The 22,823-nt window shown below is 34.7% G+C and overlaps 1 protein-coding gene across 4 annotated transcripts in view; it reads left to right on the forward strand.

Annotated features, from left to right (window-relative positions):
• The window catches only part of TRAPPC12 (trafficking protein particle complex subunit 12), a 64,583-nt gene that overhangs the window by 3,734 nt on the left and 38,026 nt on the right, over positions 1-22,823 (forward strand). For all 4 annotated transcript variants that reach the window (XM_067294257.1, XM_067294259.1, XM_067294256.1 and 1 more), the window contains exons 3-5: positions 3,770-3,886; positions 13,395-13,508; positions 14,345-14,483. In XM_067294257.1, coding sequence (XP_067150358.1) covers positions 3,770-3,886; positions 13,395-13,508; positions 14,345-14,483 — 370 coding nt within the window. The remainder of the gene's footprint in view (positions 1-3,769; positions 3,887-13,394; positions 13,509-14,344; positions 14,484-22,823) is intronic.

The following is a 22,823-nucleotide window of genomic DNA, read 5'->3' on the forward strand; positions in this document are numbered from 1 at the left end:
TGCCCTCCTTGACTAGCCTGACATCCTCTAGTTTGGTATCATTGTTCCAGGCGCTTCTGGTACTGTGAACTGTGTATTTAACTGAAATCATAATTGTGGAGTACTTGAGATGTCATCTGGAACATTGCGGAAGGCATGTTTTCGATGTTAAATCAGCATACGACAATGTTCATTAAAGCTTTGGCATGAACAGTTTTGTGATGCTAAATGTTAATGCAAGATGTTAAACCATACAGCATACAGTTAACAAAGAAGTTAGTTGAAAAGTGCATTTACAGTGAACTTTAAGTGCTTCAGGGAAGGACTGAAATTTCATGACCTGTATTGAAGAATGCAGCAGTATTTTTTTTTTTTTCCTCTCACTCAGAAAGTGTTTGTTCATGTTAGAAGAGTGTTGTTTTGAAGTTCACATGAAGCAGTTTAAAAAGAAAAATATTCAATGTTCTCAGTTTCAGCTGTGTGCTACTTCATATTGATCATTTCAAGCAACATTATTTTAGAACACTCATGGATTGTGTCTGTTATAGGTTTTCTGTACCTGTGCTTTCTGAGCTTGGGAACCAGTCAGGAGTATTAATTTTTATGCTCTTTCTATTATGCCTGTCTCCAGCAGTTATTGTCTGCTATCGTGATACCCTTCATTTCATTACAGTTCTTTGTATGTACTGTTTCCTTTTCCAAGGAAGTGGCTGGGAGGGGGTAAAATTTCTTATGTATTTGTTTCATTGTACACACTCTGATTTCAGAGATTGAAATCTTGTTTGTTCATAGGATAGGTAAAGCATCAGAGGTTAAAAACTTTCCAAGTAATCAAACAGTAATTGCAGTCTCATTCCTCATGAAACTAGATAGAAAACATAAACGTATTCCTGTCACTACCTGTGGGAAAGTGCCAACATTTAATATCAATTAAATGGATATCTTTATCAAAGCTAAACTGTATTTTATACAGCTCTTTTTGTGGAGGGGGCAAAGTCTTTGTGGCTTTTTTTCTGCTCTCTGCGCTAACAATTTCCTATCTCAGCTCTTCCAGTGAATGTTTTCAGGCTGCCTTAAATGGATTTTTGCAAACTTTCCTTTGTATGCTTACTTTTTTATGTAGTCGCTTTTTACTTTCACACCTTAATTACTGCATGCTGTTCTAGTTACCACATATCTGAAAGGATGTAATGGAATTAAAAAAAATTAGAGGAATGGTCAGGAGTGTAGCATTTGTCCACCTAAATGGTAGTGAAATAAGAGTGTTCAGCTTACAAGAAAAGGCAGTGGTCTAAAATTCATACAAGACAGAAAGAAGGTAAATGGAGAATTATGATTTGCTATTTTTTATGGCAAAAGAACTATTGAGTAATAAGCAAAAAAAAAATAAAAGGAGTTACTGCTTTGCAGAGCGTACACTGCTTTTAAGTTGTAGAACTCATTGCCCTTGGTTGTATCTTCAGGCAGAAAAACAGACCAAAATATGAGCAAGACAAATACCATGGGAGATATGTGTATCAGTGAGTATTTAAAAATGATAGGCAGATATGTTCCTTTGCTCAGGTGGACCCAAAACTTTTGCCTGCTGGAAGCTGAAAAAGGCCAGTCTGAGCTTGCCCTGTTTCTTACACTATTTCCGTAAACATCCTCTCCTGCTTGCTGACAGACAGGACAGTGAACCAACCAGACACCTTTACTTTGACTGTGTATGGTTATTCTTATATATTACTCCATTTAAAACCAATAATGTGAATATTACTGCATTTTCTGATAATCTTTCTTCAGATGTTTGCTTTTCTAGATTACATATATATTAAAAAAAATGATATTTTCATTAATACTGCAGAAACAATTTCTGATACCTCTTATTGGCACTGGGTAACTTCTGACAGCATAGGGGATTCCCTTGCATACAGTAATGCATACAGTCCAAACTAGAGAAGTAACCCCCCCACACCCTGTTCTAGATGCTATTAGCAAATGTGGTGACTGAAGAGTTTGCAGACAGTAGTAGTGGGGTTCTCAACATCTGCCAATACATGGTCCATGTTTTTTCAGTAGCTGCTTGATGTCGAACTTGAATTTCTTGATTACCTTTTGCAAATCTATAGAAGTAATTCATAGAGCCTCAAGGATCTTTTGCCACAGATTGGAAGTCACTGAAATAAATTATCAAACAGAGAATGTCTTATACAGAGTTTTTCAGTTTATTGCTAGCAAAGACGGAAAAAGAACCTGGATTTGGACAGTCTTCCTTTTCGAAGCTCCCCATTGGAAAATATAGAGTTAATATTCTCGAACTTTAAGTGTCTACATTGTAAATGTTTATATCTGGACTGGTCTCTAAACATCTTTTCATAATCAGTTGAGAGAAAACAGTCACTTTTTAAGTTGCAGTTCATCTTGTTTTAATGTTAATAAATATAAAAATGAACATCTCTAGTCTCCCCGTGCACTTGCTGTTTTTATTACAAAAGTCACTCATTGTCCCAAACAGTTTATTTTCTAGCAGACATACTTTTCTCTCCACTGTTTATGCTTATTTAAATAATTCTGTTCTAACTGTCATTAACAAATATGTAATTTTTTTTTAAGTTAACTTGTCTAGTCAGTGGAAAAGTTTTTATTTATTGACAGAAAATAGCCAAATTGCATTTTAAAATGACACCTGGATAGCTTTGTTTTAAAGTCAGTTAGATTTTATTTAAGTAGTGATTGTTCTTAAATTCATAGTTCAGAAACCTTTAGCAAATCTTTTAAATGTCATTTACTATCAATAAAAAGATTGGAGAATTAAATGTGCTAAACACTTCCATCTTTTTCGGAGTTTAAAGTGTTAGATTGCTCAAATTATGCAGTCTTCGTACATGTCTGTTTTTTCTGCATGGGATACAGTATTTCCTACTTTTTGTCCAACCTCAGCCTAGGCAGAATAAGGAAGGAGAGATGGAAAGGAAATGTGAAGTGGAGCAGCCTCTCCTAAATATGATGAAACATAGCTCATTTGAATCCTTTTCTGTGGTTTTGCACACTTCATGGTATATTGTTCTGTTTATAAAACTGAAAAGCTCCATTTTGAGAAACACTTTTTTGCCATCGCTCTCTCACTTTACTTGAAAGCAGAATAGTTCCTTTGTTTTTGAACTATCCCAAAGATTGCCCCAAAACCTCAAACCCTAATGTTTGGAGCTTTTTTAATTTTCAGCCCAAAGTTACTCGTTTGTCAGTTCAAGTTACTGAGCTTCTCAGATCAGCCAATTTTTCTGATTTATTCCTTTAGTTTATTCTTTTGTAATTAAGACTTTTTGTTAAAAGGTTGCTGTTCACTTTGGCTTGTGATCTCTCAGTCAAAGTTTATTTTCTGCCTATACTTCAGGTCAGCTGATCAAGTGCCCTTACATCTTTGGTCATTAAATTGCACCTTTCAACATACTAATATTTACTAGAAATACTTAGTAAAACTTACTGTATTTTGTAAGGTCTTTAAACAGTATTTTGTTAGATATTTGAAGGATAATGAGAAGCAAACAAGTCTGAATGTTTTGATGCTAACTGAAACCTAAATGTTAGAAAAAAGAATATAGCAAATAACGTGAAGTAAGTCTGGAAATTTTCATTGAAATGTTGCAAATATATATGTATCTATATTCATTTCACACCAAAAGCACTGGAAAATAAGCATTTCTCAAGGTAGAAAAAATATTTTGCTCAGCTTTAATTCAACATTTTGCTAGAATAACGTTAAAAAGTATCTTATATTTCTTCTTTTTTTTCTTCCATGAACACCAAGGGAGATGCAGTGAAAGATTTAATGCTTCGCTTCTTGGGGGAACAAGCTGCAGTGAAGAGACAAGTTTTAAATGCCAACTCTGTAGAACAGTCATTTGTAGGCTTGAAACAGCTAATTGTAAGTAAGAATGTACTTCATTTTCATAATTCACTATATATTAAATACCGTGCTTCCCTCAAGATAATTGGGACCTAATGACTGTGAGAAGGAAATAAAACATATGCATATCTGTCTATTCATGATCCTGCCAAAGTACAGTAGTTTTTGATAGCAATGATGTTGGGTTCTAAAGGACGTAGATGCAAAAGTTAGAAACAAGGTAGTTTTAAATAATGTAAATGGTTTCAAAGTAGATTTTTAATGGCTTTTTTGTTTGCATATAGATTTGTATTTTAATGTAGTAGTTTACTAAAGGTAAGGCATATCAGTTCTTGTGGTAAGCAAAGCTGATGTGATAAATTCAGCCGCTTTAATTTTTTAATTTCAGAGCAGGAAAACTAAACATGTTTCCATTTGTCTTTTTTTATTCCTTCACTTCAAGAAGGTTAAATAAAATACTTCAAAATGAAAGCTTAATTTTCTGTTTGGTAAGACCTTTTCCTTAAAGTAAATATCTCTAACTTGCAAATAGTTATATTTAGTACCCATGTGAACCTTGCCTTGTTCTTTCAGCCACTGTGTTCCTATATGAAACTCATTATCCTTATGTGACTGAGCCTTATTGAGTCTGTTGAAATGTCAAAATGTTTTAGGCTTATTTTATTTTTGAAAAAATGGATGAAAAATTAATGTGATAAAAAGCCCTGAGGAAGAGTGTTAGGACAGTCTATATTTAGTAATTAATATTTTTTAATTTAACTGTGTTAAATTGCATATAAAGCTCTGGAATGGATGACTTCTCATGTTAGGAAAACTCTAGATGGCCTTCTCAAGTGTTGTTAAAGGAGGTCACAGGAGATTTTTGAAACTAAAGCTGAAAAAACAGGTTTTGATCTCCATCATGGAGATATATATTTTTCTATCCTTGTCTCAATGTTTATCTTAACAGGAGAGTTAGGAAAAAAAACAAAACCTTGTTTAAAAAAGCCTGTCCTCATCTGAACATATGTAGGAAAAGTTCTTTTCCCACCTTTCTTTCTCTTTTCCAGGAGAGTAATTTTGCTGTATGGGAAAACCAAACCTTTTGCTACTGGGCTTGGTAGTTGTTTTCATGTAAAAGGTCCTACTGTGCTGCAGACCTTATACCTTAAATACAGTGGTGTCACTCATATTGTTTTAGCTTTGAGAGTATTCTTAAGCTCTGCAAGAACACTGCTCTGAATTTCAGCATCAAAGCAGAGAAGACAGGAGGCAATCTGCTAACTTCAGAATTTTTGCTGCTGTGGCAGATTTCTTTTAAAACTGATCTTATTATAGGATATTTGGTAAAATTGCAGCCATTCAGGCAGACATCAAGAGGTTTTTCAGTTTTTGGAGCTTCCAACCATTTGCTGATGGCTGTTCCTGAGTACACAGTATAACTATTCCTCAGCTTTGTTTGTACAATTCTGTTTCTTTTTGTAATAAAAATTACAGTTTTATTTATTTTTTGCTTGGTGTTTTGTCCTGAAATACTTAATGTTGAAAATTAATTTCTGATTAGCATCAGTCTTAAAGCTAAAAGTATTCCAGATTTTCTAAGAAACATAAAAATTCCATGTGAGATGATATTAAAAAGCTGTGTGCTATTTACATATACAATAGGCTGGAATGATGTGTAATAAATACTCTGTTACCAGCCACCAATATTACTTTCTTTATAAGTATATTCCAGACCGAATATGTTCAGTGAACATGTGTTTTCATGTGAAGGGCCACTTACAGAGAATATTCTAATTAAGTGTAAAGCTGGAATTCAGATACTAGTGAAAGCTGGGAATTTTGCCATGCGCTTCCCGTAAAGCTAAGATTATGCCTCAGATGTTTGTTTGGTATCCATATGAATTGCACATCAGCATAAGAATTAATGAGATCATTTCAGTCATCAAATTCAGTCGCTTTCAGCAATGAGCAACCATGTGTAAAGGAGGACTAGTTCAAAGGGATCCTAAAAGTAATTACATAAAATTCGGATGGATTTCAGCTTCAGGCTGATACCTAAATTTTCATGTTTACATGTGAGCTGATGTCTAAACTGTTAGTATAGTCAAGAGAGATCTAACCTATACAGTTATTGGAGACATCTAAATTTAGATGTGTAAATCTGGGATCCCACCTGAAAGTCCCAAGATCTATAACATGCTGTAGGAAGAGACCAGTGGCAGCTGAAACCAAAAATGAATGTTAGGTCCTGTTAGGAAGAAATTTGTTAGGCTAAAATTCCTGAATGATCTTGGGTGAACTCCATCCACCTTATTATAAGTGGGAAGGCAAAAAAAATAAAATTAAATGTGTTTTATGCCTGTCTGCTCCAGAGGGAAATGCTTCATTTGTATCTGGTTACTGTTTTAATCTTGTGTGGATAGGAAAAGTACACTAAATGGGTGATTTCAAGGTTTTTAGTATCAGCACACTATTTCCAACATCTTGCTACTACTAGCTGTACAGAGAACGTGCTTTAAAAAAAAAAAAGCAGCGAGAAAGAAAAGTAAAAGGAAAGTTTTTCCTAATCCCTGTCACAATTTAGCAATTCTGTCCCTGATCGCTGTCTACTTAGCAGAAGCTTTGAGGTATGGAATTACTTCAGTGCGGTGTAACAATCACAAAAAATACCACCAAAGAGGAGCAAAGACCTCTCCTTGCAAGGGTTATTAGTATCCCAAATCTTAATACCACAGGCTTTCATCTGCAATTCTGGAGCTTCTCTACTCCACCATACAATCACTTCTCTTAGTTTATTCAGCTGTTTTAACAAATTTAGATGTTCTCCTATGCTGTAGACCATCTTATACCTTAAACACAGTGCTGTCACTGTTACTATTTTGGCTTTCCTGCTTTCAAAGGCTATGCCAGAATTTCGTTTCTTTGGTGGTTAATCAAAGGAAGTCTAATCAATTCTCTTTCAAAATCTTTTTTCTAATCAAAGATAAATCTGCAGCAATGTAAAGCTTTTAATCTTGTGTTGTTTTTTTTTAAATAGTTTTCTCTTCTTAATATTTGCTTCCTCTCCCCTGCTACTTTGTATGGATAGACAGCAGTGATATTTCCATCTCTCAAATTTTATTTTTAAAGGCTAAAATAACTTCTCCTAGTTTTCTCATAATAAATACATTTTCTTAATCATCCTAGCAGCTCTTCTCCGAATCTCCTCCAGTTGAAGTTAACATCTTATTATCACTGTGTAGAACTGAACACAGTATTTAAAATGTTGTCTTACCATGGCATTGTACAAAGGCCCTTTCAACACTGAAAGATTCATGCCACACCCAAAGGAGTCCTAGAAGCCCATTAATTTATTGAAAGGTTGCATCTTATTAGCAGTCCATACAATTGTCAGAATTTTCTTTTTCTGTTGTTGCTTTCAGTCAACTTGCAGCAAAAGTTCTTAGTCCCAGTGGGAATGACTTTACATATTAATGATCATGTTTTACATTTTCCATTATTTTGGCATACAAAACATCTGATTCCTGTTTAGTGATGTGGTCCTACTATATTTTGACAATACTTTCTAGATTACATCTGCAGATACAGATACCAACTCCGTTCACCAGGATCACAAAAGAGTATCTTAAATTGGATTGATGCCAGAGTACATCCTTGAATTAGTAACTTCTCACCTTTATAACAGTTCAAAAAAATTAATCTTACAGATTAAAAGATAATTCTGTGAATAAGATGAAGTTAGTGCTTGCGGCAAAGAGTGTTGGTGACTGAATTCCTTCCTTTGGGATCATAGTGCAAAGTGTGTCTGCAAAAGCTTCTTCAAGTACACTTAGTTGTCAGAAAACAAATGCTACCAAGAAGACAGTAAGCTGAACTTCCAAAGGTGCCCCTTTTCTGATGAGACCACCAACAGGAGCATCGTTTCTAAGACAGGTGACTGTTCACCAGGAACTGAACTCAGATTGTTAAAGTTGGCTAACGAATAGTTGGTGCTGCATGAATTTGGATCCTAGTTGGTTTGAGTGAGATTTGTACTAGGAGCCCAGAGTTGGATACATCCGTGTACTGCTGTTGGTTTATTGAACAACTGCGTTTTCACATTTTTAATTTCTGCTATGTAATGAATAACGGAATCGGAAATGTGTTACTGGTGCAGTAATATTGGGACAGTTCTGCTGCTGAACTGTTTTACAACCATTTTGAGGCTTGAAGGACTGTAGAAGCACTGTAGCAGTCCAGCAATGTAATTCTGTAAATCTCTGTGCCTATCACTGTAGTGATAACTTGTAAATAAAGAGTTACACATCTGTAGAGGCTGTTTATATGATTCAGCTGAGAACAGAAAATCTTGAGGTTTCAGTTTTCAAAATGCTGTATTATTCTAGTACAGGAACATGCATTTGCCTCTGTAGTAAATAAATGTAAATAATAGCCTGTCTTCACAACATTGCTTTCTTTTATAGCAGCAAATAAAAATTATGCATAGAAGATGTAAGCAGCAGTTATGTTAGTTCCTATTACTCCATAGGTTAGATTAACTTTTTACCCTCATTTGAACAAGCAGTACAGTATTTCTTATTACAGACCTTTCTATTATTTTGAATTGCAAAGTGTTTGCAATCATAGGAAAATTACATTTTTTGTATTTGTCGTACCTAAAAAAGACTACTGTATCTTGCCATTATAAATATGCAGTGATTGCTGTAAGTATGCAATAATTTCTTCAAGTTACTGGACTAGGAAAGGGTTACTAACTACATTTTTCTAACTAATGTGAAAGTGCTTTGCCAATATAATTTACAGAAGAGAAGAATGTCATAGCTAGTGGAGGAGGACATTTTAATCACTTTAATGGTGTTGCATGTAGAGTTAATGACTGCCTTTGAGTCGCTTTTCAAAAGAAAAAATCATATACTATTACTTATGCATGTGATTAATGTTGTGCTCTTACATGTGTTGTCAGATATAACAAACTTGGATACAGTGGTATGGCATGCATATTTACTTTAACAAGTTAGAAGTTCTCCTTAAAAATATATGTATTTTATTTTTTATGTTCCTTTACTTCTAAATTGGTGAGCAATTTCCGACCTTTTTGTAGCTGATTTGATAGAAGAGTGGAGACAAGTAGCAGAAACAGTAATCGGGGGCTTGTGGGGAGAGGTTGCATTTCTACACTAAAAAGCATCAATTTATTGGATAGAATTTGGATGGCTTAGCTCAAAATTGTTTTCCTGAGAAGCCAAGTAATGTTATAAATTCTCTTCATGTGTCGAGTTCAGTTTTCATTGAACACACTTATTGCAGACATCCAGTCTGCAAGCTTCTTTCACAGTTGTACCAGTCATCCCATCTCTTCTACTTGGCTTTTTCTGCTTGACAATACAGTTCCAGCTGGATATTAGTCTTATTTGTTGCATCACCTGAGTTTCACTACCTTCATTCAGAAAAACAATTTACGGTATTGTATACAAAGAAGAAATACAAAGACTTCTGCAGTCATATGTTCTCTAATCTTTGTTCAACCGTAATTCAAAAATCAAACAAAATTAACCTGCACAGGGAGACTTTTAAGGGACATTTACATATGAGATGGTGGCATTCAGCTACTCGGTGGTGTTTTTTTCAGTCTTAATCAGTGAATATATTCATAATAGAAAAGTCTTTCAGGCATTGTGAAAACTCTGATAATTAACATTCTTATGACTTTTTTTTTAAAAAGGAAGAAACATTAAAAATATTTTTCTACTCAGACTACAATTTTGGCTTATATTGGGTCTTTTACTTAACTGGAAATTTTGTTTCTGTTTCTAAAAAATACAAGATTATAACATTTCAATGCCGTTCTCACATTTGGACTATTGCAACATTCTAACTTTAGTTGTTGAAGTTATTTTCTACCCTATATCCCTTTCCTTCGTCACTCTGTGTGAAAAATAGGCTTATTGAAGGCATTGGGCTATACAGACTGCCTCAGTTACTTTTAACTTTGACCAGATAGACCAGAAGCATTACCAGACCTTTGGATGTGGATTTATCAAAATTTATCACTTATTTTTGTGATATTATCCATTTCAGATAGTTTTTAGCATATCTCCTTGTATTTCGTTGTTTTTAATAAAGGAGGATCCTCATAGCTGTACTCAGGTTCTTATTTTGGAAGTGCCAGAACGTAAGCCAGAAGTCAAGAGTTGACCCTCCTACACTGTCAACTTTCCCCTTTTAAAAGTGGAAGTTGTTGTTTGGTTACATTGGAGATGAGATCTAAAGAAGCAGTAAGAAATTAAACATACCATGTTTATTCTGAAAAAGGCATGTCAGGTTTGGGCCCAAGATATGCTCTCATTAAAAAAAAAAAAAATAGAGAGAGGCTCTGTGACACAGAAACTTTTGGTTCCTGCCTGTTGTTCTTAACAGTGCTAAAAGCCTGCAAAATCCTAGCACTGCTGTCTACCTTTTTGATTTAAACTTAGAGTCATTGTATTCAAATCTTAAACTGCTTAAGTACTTGTTACTTAAAGTTCAATGAAAAAGTATAAAGTAATTGGGCTGTTTCCGTCCCTCTTAAAGAAAAATAAATCCTTATAACATGAAACCTGTTTTCCTGGCCTATGCTGTTTCCCCATCTGTATGTAAACCTCTCCCAGGACCTCTTCTGATTTTGTGAGGAACAGAGGTGAGACATTTGATTTAACCAAGTCAGTGTTCCTTGAAAACTACCTTGACTACACAATTGAATGCAAATAAGAAGATTTAGAGTTCTGATTCTCACTTACAGGCTTTCGTACAATCATATTAATTCCTTCAAGAACCATGACTGGAAATTTCCTGTCAGTATAACTAGGAAGTTCTACAATGAGTAATGTGATCACATTGTCTATGGGTGGTTAATCTGCAAGTACCTCCTCTACTGGTCCTAGTTTTGTTATGTGCTCCACAGTCAGAAGTTTCCCATGCAGAGAAGGATGTTCAGATTTTGCTGAAAGGCAATATCTCCATCTTCCCATTTAAAAGATAAACTCTGACTTCATAAAGTCAGAATTGATATGGGAATATCAATTGCACTAAAAATACCTCTGAAAGCTGTAAAGGAAACAGTGTGCTTACTGATTTTTTTTTTTTTTTTTACATTCTTTGTTATATGGACTAAAAGAAAACCCAAATCAAGATTAACATCGGGGCTACTAGTGTATAAAAAGTACAGAAATCATCCAAGGTGGTGGCTTTCATTAAAAGAATTAAAGGACAGCAGCATATTTTTTGTGAAAGAAAGATTAGCTAATGTCGTATATGAAAAGAGGTTATTAGTATTAGTATATATTAGTATTAGTATTCTGCCAGGCTGATACTATGTTAGTGAATTATTTGGTAGTAATATCTGGATATCAGCCTTATCTCTTGGAGAAAATGTTTTCACACACTTTCATGCAATGCTGGAGGACCGTGTCTTGATTGCCATGGTATTATTATTTGCCATTTTGTCTTTGGGAATATCCTTCAGTGTTTTTGGTGATACACCTGAAGCTGTAGTTTCCATGTTTACTTTGAAGGACTATTATGACTTACAGGCAACATTCATACACATTATTTTCAAGAACAAGGAACCCAGGTTCTAAGGGCTGTGGAACACAGGAGACATACAAGTGACAGAACCTGCAAGATTTTGAGGGGTGGCTCGAGTAAGTGGAGGATTTCTGGAAGACTGGCAGCTCTGGCAGCTATAACTCTGGCTCAAGTTGCCAGAGCCAATAATGTGTCCTGTTCATTTCAAATTAAGCTATACTGCTTAAGCTTCCACGGAGATCTATGCTCCATGACCAGCAGACAGCTCTACTTTTGCAATCATGAGGAATATTATGTTTTATTTTCCAGCAAAGACTGCTTTCTCTATGGTTGTCAGACCTGTTTCTGCTGTGTGTCTTCTACTATAAAGAAAAAACAGTCTTTTCTCCATGCCCGAAACAGTTTCTTAAAACTGTAGCACCTAAGCTTGTCCATAAATGTTCCATCATTATTTTTGGACCCTCACTCTCATTTGCGAAGCAAAGTTAAGCAGTGTTAGAGTCTAAGTCTGCTTCTGTTCTAAGGATAATAGGAAATTAATTTGTCTCTGTGGAAAAGGAATAAAGTTCAAGTAATCTATCTCTATGCCTTTCTGCTTTTCTAAGTAGATAAAAATTTATGTTGAAGGATGTTATAAATACATATCAATTCTTGCTCTTTCATAAGGCCACGGAGATCTCATAAGGAAAAACTACTATGCTGTTTCACGTTCATGCTGTCAGTCAACTTCTGCATTTCCAGAATTCAAATTTTTATCTAGAATTTGACGATGCAGGGAGATAAGGTCATCAGTGCACTGTGATCTCTCTTGATCTCTCTTTATAGTTGTCCTTTGAACAACTAGAGCTGCAAAATGGGGGCCAGGGAGTACAAAAACTCTTCAGTTGCTACCGGTAGTTTTTCTAAGGTACTGATTGCACTATTAACGTTTTCCAAACTGTAAATGTTAGAGATAATCTAGGAGAATGCTAATTACAGGTGGGTATCCAAACTTTGGAAGCACTGAACTAGATATGTTCTATTCCTTTAAATTTCTTTGGACAACATGCCAGGTTTCTGTTACATTTAGTCATTATTTTTTACTGTATTTAAGAAGCCCTGTTTGAAAGAAATGGTGACTTACTCTCCTGTAACAAGATGTATGGGTTTTATAATAAGCTCCTGGATGCATGTCTCTTGAAACGCTGTTCTGTGTAACAGAAACATATGATGGTTTAATAGTCTGTTTTAAAAGTTTTTTTCCAGTGTTAGCTATTTATAAGGCCACTTTAGTGTATACAAGGTAGAAGCATTAATATGATGACAATATGACAATATAGTATGACTTATCTAACTAGACAAGATTTTGTTTTATGAATGAAAAAATATATTTAAGAATATTGTGAAGTTTCAGATGTTTATATTTTGAAGATGAAACTAATTTTATCTTTCTGGTTTTATTATCATTTTATGCATTAAATTATTTCTTGTCCTCTGTGCTTAATAATAATTACAAGAATTCTGTGTTCTGGGCAATGTTAGGAAACAGTTTCATGAAATACACTACATTAAGGGTTATAGTCTGAAATACTGAAGTCAGTGGGGCAGGAATAGACCTTAAATACATTATAATAGTAGAGTAACTTGGATACAGTCATTGAAATATGGCTGGCAATTTTTTTCTCCTTTTGAGATAACAATATTTTGAATATTATGAGTAGATTAGCAAGTGTGATATAGCTTTAAGTTAAGAAATTCATAGGGTGGTGTGTATTCTTTTGTTTTAGCAATCTGATGATCTTAAAGTGTATCTCACTCTTGACTTCCCTTTTTGCCTAATTACACATGCAGCTTTGACAAATGTCATTCTGCTTCTCACCAGCCAGCTTTCCTGACCTTGTCATTATTACTGATGGGTAGATGTAGCTGCTTCAGGCAAAATAAGCAGCTGTGTGTTTTAGGGGCTTTATTTTTTTGCTACTTACTCTTTTCTTTTTTCCAGAGCAGTAAAAACTGGAGGGCAGCAGTTGACCTGTGTGGGCGACTTCTAACTGCCCATGGTCAAGGCTATGGAAAAAGTGGACTACCTACTAACCATACAACAGATTCTTTGCAGGTGTGTTCAAAACTACACCCTCTCACCCTTTTTCCAGAAATATTCACAGCAGCATTCTTTTGAACATTATCAAACTTCTTTTCCAAATTGTTACCTAAAAAATAAGCTTATTAATGCGTTGTAGCAAGTCACTTTTGCTGTTTGCCTATGTAAAGTAGGTCTTCATTTTAAACAAAATGTTTTAAAAAAGTAAAACTCTATATTGAATGCATGTTTTTAAAGATAGACTAGTAAAAAGAAGTATGCTTTGCTTATCTTAGAAGGCTCACTCTGCTGACATTTATGGACTATTATAGTTTATGAACTCTGTAGTAAGGTTTCAACCCAAATTAATAAAGGTTCATGAAACTTGACAATTGTTCTACTTTATGAAATGTGAACAGAGGACAAGTCACAGTGCTGGCCCTAGTAACTATCAAGATCATGGAAATTCACCAAAATCATAACAGATGTTAAAAATTGCATAAAATTGGAAAAACATTTGAAACTTAGATTGATAAATCTTACATGCTACCTCAATCAATTTAAAGAGAGATGTTCTAATTTTGAAGCAGGCTAGTTTAGTTTGTAAACTTCATCTTCAAAAACTTAGTACCTTTACAAACAATTAAACATCAGTCCTTTGGGTTTGGTTATTTTAATGACCTTAGGAAAAGTATTCTGTGAAGAAGCATGTAAACATAAGTAGTGATTCTTGTCACAAAGTATCATAGAAACTCTTTACTCAGCTTTGTCAGAAATATTCAGAAAATTGAAATTGTATTTGGATGTGCCTTGTGATCGAAGCTAATAACAGACCTTGACTTTTGCTTTTTTTATATGTATTTATTTTCTAGCTATGGTTTGTGAGACTGGCATTACTGGTAAAATTGAATCTCTTCCAAAATGCAGAAATGGAATTTGAACCATTTGGAAATTTAGACCAGCCTGATCTTTATTATGAATATCACCCTCATGTATACCCTGGACGAAAAGGTAAGATACTGCTTTTATAAAGTGCTTTTTATTTCTGCCATGAAAATATTGTTTACATTATGGAGGTAACAATAAGAGGAAAACTGCTCTGTCATAATACAGAAGGGCAGTGTATTTCATGACGCTGATAAAGCATTGATTTGAGAGAGGAATGCTTTTGGTAATTAAATATAATAAAATATTATAGTTTAGTTCTAGTACCTTTAAATTAAAAAAGTAATAGTTCATTTCAGCCAGAAGCAGGTTGTTAAAGACAACCTTTTGAGAGTTTGTAGAAACAGAATCTGTAAACTTTTCCTCTTAAATTTATTCAGGTACTATCAATAGGCTAAATTTACAAGAGGAAAAAGATATATGTGAAGAAGATTAATGAGGAGAAAGGAAAAAAAAAAAAACTTTGATACAAAGAGTAAGCCAAATGTCAGTACTTTGAGAAAGTTATAAGCAACTGCAAATGCTTCAGTGAGCAGCGGAAATAATGATCCTGGTCTTTCTCTCCTTTATCCATCTACCAATTTTCACAAAACATTTAATACCTTAATATCTTTAAAATCTTTCCACAAATTTGGTTGAATTTGGTTAAAAGGTTCAAAAGTTATCTAAGGAGTCAAATACCAAATTCACATGGTCTCATTTGCTTGGAAAACCAGCTAATAACCTATTCAATATGTATCTCCACTACATAAGAAACTGTTGATGTTTTAAAAGTGTAGAATACCAAGTACAGTATGTATTTAATAAGTATACTTCTCTTAAGCTCCAGATTACTCTTCAGAAAAGGGTAGCATCTGTTAAACAAAGCAGTTTGTCCATTGACTGAAAAATGTTGTTTACTATGTGAAACAGTGGTTCTGTGAAAGTAGAATGAATGTGATCTGGTTTCCTATGGCTTTAGGTATTGTAGTTGGAGGCTCTTTTATCTGATAAGATGCGAGTTTTTGCTGAAGTTTTTCTGTGGTTAGAGTACTCAACATTCTAGTCAGTGTGAATTTTCAGGTATCTAATAAAGATTTAGCTTATTCTGTAGTTTACCACACAGTGGGATGAAAAAAAAAATCTTCTGTCCAACAGCTATTTTCTTGTTCACAAAACTATAGGAAATTAATATGAAATTAATAACTCTTGAGCTTTTTCTATGTGTCATTGGTCCATAGATACAGAAGTTATTAATGGATGAGGGACAGGTTCACATTCGCATGTCCGTGCATACAACGAGATAATGCAGGTCTTATTTTCTTAGGTTTCCTGATTTCTAGGCTTAAAAAAACCCTTAAAATTTAAATATAGAGCTAATTTGAGAATGAAATTTTTCCTTAATAAAAAAATTGGTTACCTATAATATTATTTGCTAAATAAAATGTTTACTATATAGCCCATTGATGAAGAGGAAAAAAAAATCACCAATCACACTTATTTACTGTACCCCTAGATTGTTCAACTAGTTCCATTATCCAGGATATTCCAGTCCTTCAGGAGTCTAGATATGAAAAACTACTATTCTTAAGAGCAATTTCTCTCCTATTCCATGTCATTTTATAGATCTGTTTTTTTCTAAATCTGTGTATTTTCCTCTGATACAAATACATTGTTGAGTGATCTTGCTATTCTTTGGCTTTCATACTTGAACAACCACTCATGAGATGTTTGTAAGTGATACAGTTGTAATAGACAGGGCCATTTGAACCCTCTGAAAAATTTAGTACATTTTATGTAAGATGTTGATAGTCTTAATGGGTGAAGCTAGAAAGATGGCATCACAGATTTTGAGATTGCTAAGCAAGGGCACTTGGGATCAAGAAAGTTCAGGATCTTTCACGGAAGATTGTTTCATCCATTCTGTGGTATTAAGGGTCCGTTGTAACCCAGCAAGACCGATTTTGGCTTCCTAGAACAGGTAAATCTGACCAAGTGAGTCAGCATCTTTCAGACAATCATCTTTCTTGTCTTTAATATATTCAGCCCACTGAGAGAGCTGTGTGTCTTTTAACAGTGAGGGAAGTTTTGGTCATCAGGTTGGACATCTTTTAGGAATTAGCTAAATTCTGGCAGTTTTGCACGTGGTGCAGTGTTGCACAGAAGCAGCAGCCTTCCCCAGGGCAGGTGAATGTCTCTGTCAGCAGCAGTCTTACACTTTTCATATGGGTCAAACTGCATTTCTTCCGTTGTTCTGCTTGGAACTCCTACCCAGAAGGAGTATTCAAACGCAAGGCTCCCACTAGAATGAGTGTCCTCATTGCTACAGCACGGCAGATCCCCAACTCCCCAGATGGACTAGGGGAACTCCTGGGATCTGTTCCTTCTATTCCATATATTGGCTTGGAGTGAATTCTCAACCCTTTTCTCTACAGTTTTTTTTCTGACTTACCAACATTTTCATGCTTTATAAAAACTATCTTTTTTCATCCTTAGTATTTTGGATGGCAGCAGAAGAGATTATGTTTTCTCATCTTTTTAGTGCCAGAAATATTTACTTATGAAGAGAATCCTTGCAGTCCATTTCAATGTTTGAGGCACTTCAGTCCTCAGGGAAATACACACAGCCGCAGAATATACGGACAGCTCTTACGCAGTCTGGCCAACTGTTGTGGGCACTCTTCATGTGACTGACTGTGGAAGCCTTAAGTGCTTCTGTCATCCCTTTGAACCCTAGATCCAAACTGTCTTTCTTTGCAGCAACCACTCAACAACAGCAGCTGTTTCATACAAATTATAAAGGCATCTGTGGTAAAAAGGTGAGCACCAGGAAAAAGTTATGTCTTATTATTACATATTGGAGCTATCAAAGCTATTAAGTTGAAGAGAATATGACATCATGCTTCACTTTATATTTAACAGTTGAACATACCAAACCAGACCATAACCTGATCATCTGTAAGGAAAATAAGATAGAAGTTGGATGGAGCTGACTTACCAATTGCATCTATCTAGTATGAGTACAATGTGATTAAGGTGTGGGAACAGCTATCAGACCTTCCTTATGTAGCTTTGAAGAGAGATAGAGAGATGCTATCTCCAGAGACATGCAGAAGAGCAAAAAAATTCCCACTCTGACCAGAATTGAACTACACAGCATTGGATTATGGATAAAGGAATTTAGTATACATGCCTCATTAACCAGCTAATTTAAATAATAAAATAGATATAAATCATTCATGTATTTTGGTTGAAATGTATTAATGTAAATCCACAAGATACTGCTGTTTGGTAATTTTACATACCATTTTGTGGTGTAACAAGCATAAAAGGAAGATTTTTGTTTAATCATTTTAATTTTGATTGATGATATATAAATGAAATAAGTGCTTAAAATTAATTTTAAGAAATGAGTATAGATATAAATAAGGTACAGATTAATTGTAATAAATTTAATATTGTGCATAATTTCTTTATATTCAAAGTACTCATAATAAAAAATGTAATAAATTAGGAATTTTTCTGTTTTCTGTTATCGGGCTAAGGAAAGCTTATATCCCTGAGCTTCTTAGAACATGAAGATAGTCCCTCATGCATTCATCTCTGAGAAACATACCTCAAAGGGTTTACATTCCACGTAAATGCAAAAGGGGTGAAAGATGTTTATCCATCAATTTAACTTCTTTTGGCCAATAAGGTCTTTTTAAGTTTCCTCCAAAGCTCTCCCAGGGCTCTTTCCTTTCCATTTTGGCAATGCTACTAACTTCTCTTTTGTCCTGACATTTTGTTCAGCATTTGCAGCCAGGCTGTGCATGGATCCCATTGCTATTTTCTTCATCGCTCTTCTAAATTCCATTTTCTCTGTTCCTAATTTATTTGTTATACTTTTTCTTAGCTACATAGCCTTTTCTTCCATCAGTATGCCTGTCCTCATTAACTCATTTGACAATTTGAAAATATAAATAAATATCTGTAAATTTCCTGCTGTTGTGGGTTGTATCTGTAGCATCATTCAACTTAGAGTATCCATTTTACAGCAGCTAATAGGCAGCTGTGGCTCGTCAGCAAGGTCTGTCCACATGGAAGGATCAGCCCTGCTGCATCCATGAGGATGCTAGCTGCTTTTACTAGAAAGAGTGTTGCGTTCGAATAGTCCCTCTGGGTAGGAGGTCCAAGCTGAGCAAAGGAATAACTGCAGTTTGACCTGTATGGTCACCTGTTTTGCTGGCTGACTATGCGAATAATTGATAGTATTCTGAAGCACATTAAAACATTGAAGATACTTGTTTGGACTCAGCACAGCAGAAATACTTCTCAATGCTAAGTAATTGGGGGAAAAATCACTGTTGCTACTTTTTTGTGCAGCATGCTTAAATCACTTCTGTGAATCCAGGTCAAAAAGTAGATTTTCCTTTGGATGTTGGATGTTTTCAAAAGTTGTTCTCCATTTTTGGCTTGGTTATTGGAGCAGAGAGAGGAACAGCAGACAGGGAATTGTATGAGATCCTTCATTACTAGGCTATTCTGAAGTCCTTCCCACCTCAATTTTGAATAACTGTTTTTTTCTATAAGAAAAAATGTTTCATAAATTCCTTTTTTTTCCCCTTGTCTACTAACTCATCTCTTTCTCTGGTTCCTTTTCTTAATATTTTTTTCCTATAGTAGTGTCTTTTCTGGATAATATTATAATCACTTTCCTTAAATCTTCACTTACATTTATAAAAGAGTATTTTCTTTTAGCTTCTAATGGATACACTCGGGCTTAGCTGCGAGAAATATTTACATTTATAAAAACAAATCTAATAGTCTATCCAACTGTGGAAGATAGCATAACAATTTTATTAGTTAAAAAGGAATATTTTTTACTTTGGTTTAGAAACAGCCAGTTATTTCAAACAGTTACATCATTTTTCTTTGTTTTAAAAACAAAAATTTCAGCTTGTTTTGAAACTGTTACACTTGTTAGGGCTTTTGAATTTTTGCCAGAAGCTTGACTTTGTAAATCTTAAAAAGGCAGTATAACTCATTTTGCTATGATTTTCATTTTAGATCTATTTCTGAATGTTATTTGGGTAGAAGGAAATGTGTGTGTTTCTAAGAAGGAATATCTGGAATATCAGCAACAGAAAAACAGTGAATGGTATCAAGCTTTCAGAATAAAAGTAGTGTGTAGAAAATTTGCCTTCGGACAAAGTTTTCTCTCATACCCAACATCAGAGACATTGAAACATGTCACATATTTCATAGGATGGAGAAGGAGGAAATGGTGACATTTGAAAGTTCTTGACAGGTTATCTAATGAAGGTCCTGATTGTTACACGTAGGTTCTGTAGTGCACACAGGCATCTTCATTTCTAGGTATCATCTGCTGCAGAGAGAAGCAGAAAAGTCTGGTTTTGTATGCTTTTTTTGTTTTAAAATAGATCAATACTTAGGTCGGGAACTGCATGCCAGATTGCTTCCTGCACATCTCCATTATGCACTTTGGGGTATATAAGGCTGAATTTTTGTCATAGTTCTCATGATTCATGGATATGAGGATTTTCATAGTGTTTTGTCTTTTGATTTATGCAGTTTGTGCCACTTCTATTCGTATTGTTTGCTTCTACATTTGTCATGATACTTCATAAACCTCTCATATGATAGATTAGCTAACCTAAGATATCCTTTCCGTTGCTAATGCCTGTATGTTTCTGAAAAGAGTAAGAGCCAAGAATTAAAATGGAACATTAAAATGCTATTTCATTCTTTTATGAGATAATTTGGACTTGTTTCTGGTTAATAGACCAGTAAGTTACAGAAAAGTTAATGCTATCCAAATTAGTGTTCTAAAAGCTACAGTAATTGAGAATAATTTATTTTGAGTTAAGAAGAAAAAATTGTGTTTTTCTGTAAAAACAGAGCTTTTATTCCCTAGATCAGGGTTCTGTATGTATAGTTCTTCCCCCCCCCCCTTTTTTTTCTCTTTTTGACAATATAGAATGGTCTTTATTCCTGTAACATGAAATCAGTCTTACATCGTCTGGTGGAAAGTGCCTAAATAAGGAACATGTTGTTAAATATTTAATTGTAAGTGCCCTAGAAACTGATTTCATACTGTATGCTTTCTCATGAACTCTGTTACAAATCTTCGCACAAATGTTTTTTCAAGTTGTGGCTGTATTGTGGCCGCAGGGATATAGCAGTGTGTGCTCCAATAGCAAGACACTTTCAGATGGACAGTGAAAGCTTACAATATATATTTTTTTCCCCAAAAAAAGTTGTCTGAGTCTATAGACAGCCCTAAACAATTGTTTTAGTATATTCCGTTAGGTTTATATTTCTTTTCTGGCTTTACTGCTCTCCAGTGTAGTCTGAGCTTTTAGTATAAATGAATGAAAAGAATGAAACAAGGAATATTTGATTTTGTGAGATTTTATTTTCAAAGTGTCCTTATTTACTCGGTAGTGCTCTTAATTTATTTTGTTGCTTTTATTCAGCTTTGAAATTCAGATCCCTCTAAAGGAGGGACTCTCATCCTGACCCATTAAGTAACTCGTGCTCTTGGCAAGTTTTCAGTGCTGATGTCTAAGGTGAAACATAATATGTAATAATACGTAATAATATGTAATTTTTTTTCATTTAATAAGCTTACATAATGGGAGAAAGTTTATATAAGATGTAATAGGAAGCTTGTCATATGTCTGCTGACACAGATACAGTGTAGTCACTGTGAATACCCTGATCTAGAACTCCTCCCTAATGTGTGCTGAGGGCATCTTGCAGACGTTTGGACTGTGTCTGGTGCAGAGAACTGTATTAGCTCCCAAGTCTGTCTGCCATCTGAAGCTTGGTCCTCTTTGTGCATGTCAACCAGAATGATTTAAAGACATTTACAGCCCAAGGAAGGACAGCCATGAATTGGGGAAATTATCTCCCATATGCTTTCACAGAAAACATATTGATGCCTCTGCTGTTTAAGTGACTTTTGGCCATTTTGAGTTTACTGTCTTCCTTTCCTCTTCTTTTCTACTTGTCCATGCCAGTAGGAGGCAGCTGTCGTATTTTTGGTGCAGCCTTGCTCAGGCTGGCTTTCCTTTTGCCTCAGAACAGTTTTGGATGATACTGTGAATGAAATGCTCGTTTTCCCATCCCCATCAGCTTTCGGTTAGTGATAAAACTGAAGCAGAGTGGGAAATAGAGTCAAGAGAAAGAAAAATAATGGGGGGAGGGGAAGCCAAAGAGAAAAAAAAATAGGAGAAGAAATGTGCGGACTAAAGAAGTTATAGCATATGGAGTACACCTGTCTTAATAAATTCTGCAGAAAAACTGAAGTAAAAGAATCAAGCCATTGTTATATGTGGTATTAATTTTCTCAGATGTTACTACAAGTAGTGCTGTGTCTGTGTACTCATACTCACATGTCAAACCTTCAGCACTGGCAGTTGCTCAGATGAGTTCATCCTTCAAGCCCATGTTGACAGTAAGAAACATATTAAAACCTCTAGCAGAACACGAAAATTTGCCAAATATTTCTTTTACAGTACTGTGTACATCTCCTTACTTTCTCTTTAAATTCACTACCTGTTGTGTTGTTTCAGTGTTACTTTATTGTGCCTGTGAAATCTGCTAATACAGATTGGATAAATAACAGACAAGCATTGTGGTTCCAGATAGGCATTTAGAGTAGTCAGATGGACTTGCAAATATAATTTTTACTAAGGTAATATAGATATTTTAGTTAAGAAATGTATGTATAAATTTAAGAGGCTAGAGTGCTGCCAAAAATCTTAATTGTGCTTTATTTCCCAAGGCTACCTATTCTCATTATAGACAGCACCAGCTCTATAGAGTACTCCTTAAAAATGAGCAACTAACTGTGTAGTCACTCATTTCCAAATTCTGCCTTAATAGATAACTATCAGTAGTGAAGATTTATGGTGATCCCTTTGAGGTAGGACAGTGGTTATTGTTCTTCGATTCTTTCTTTTCTATTTTCCTTGCTTCAGTGCAAATAATGTCTCCAAATTATTGAAGTATTTTTGCAGGCTTTCAAAATCAGATTTGAATTCAAAATATCAGCCTGTGTTTGTAGGTCAAATTGTAAACTATATGGAAACATACAATTTCAGATAAAAAATTTTTTCAGTGGTTACAAATATTTAGGCTCCTAACTCCTCTTGAGACTTTCTGGAACTAAACTAATAAACAGAAGCTGGGAAACTAAATATTCTGTTGGATCTGGAATTTTTAGGGTTTTAAGTTTACTTTTCACAGACAGTTAGTGAGACTAGGATTCAGAGTTACTACATCATCACTTTTTAAGATCTCCTTATAAATTGTACAAATATGCTGTTGGAGTTGAACAATCAACAGTTTTTTCCTCTTTCTTGCTAGCTTTCTCTCCTTAGTCTTTTTTTCCTGACTTTAATATCACCCTCTATCCCT

The sequence above is a fragment of the Apteryx mantelli genome, chromosome 3, assembly GCF_036417845.1.
Source record: "Apteryx mantelli isolate bAptMan1 chromosome 3, bAptMan1.hap1, whole genome shotgun sequence".
Taxonomy (NCBI): Eukaryota; Metazoa; Chordata; class Aves; order Apterygiformes; family Apterygidae; genus Apteryx; species Apteryx mantelli.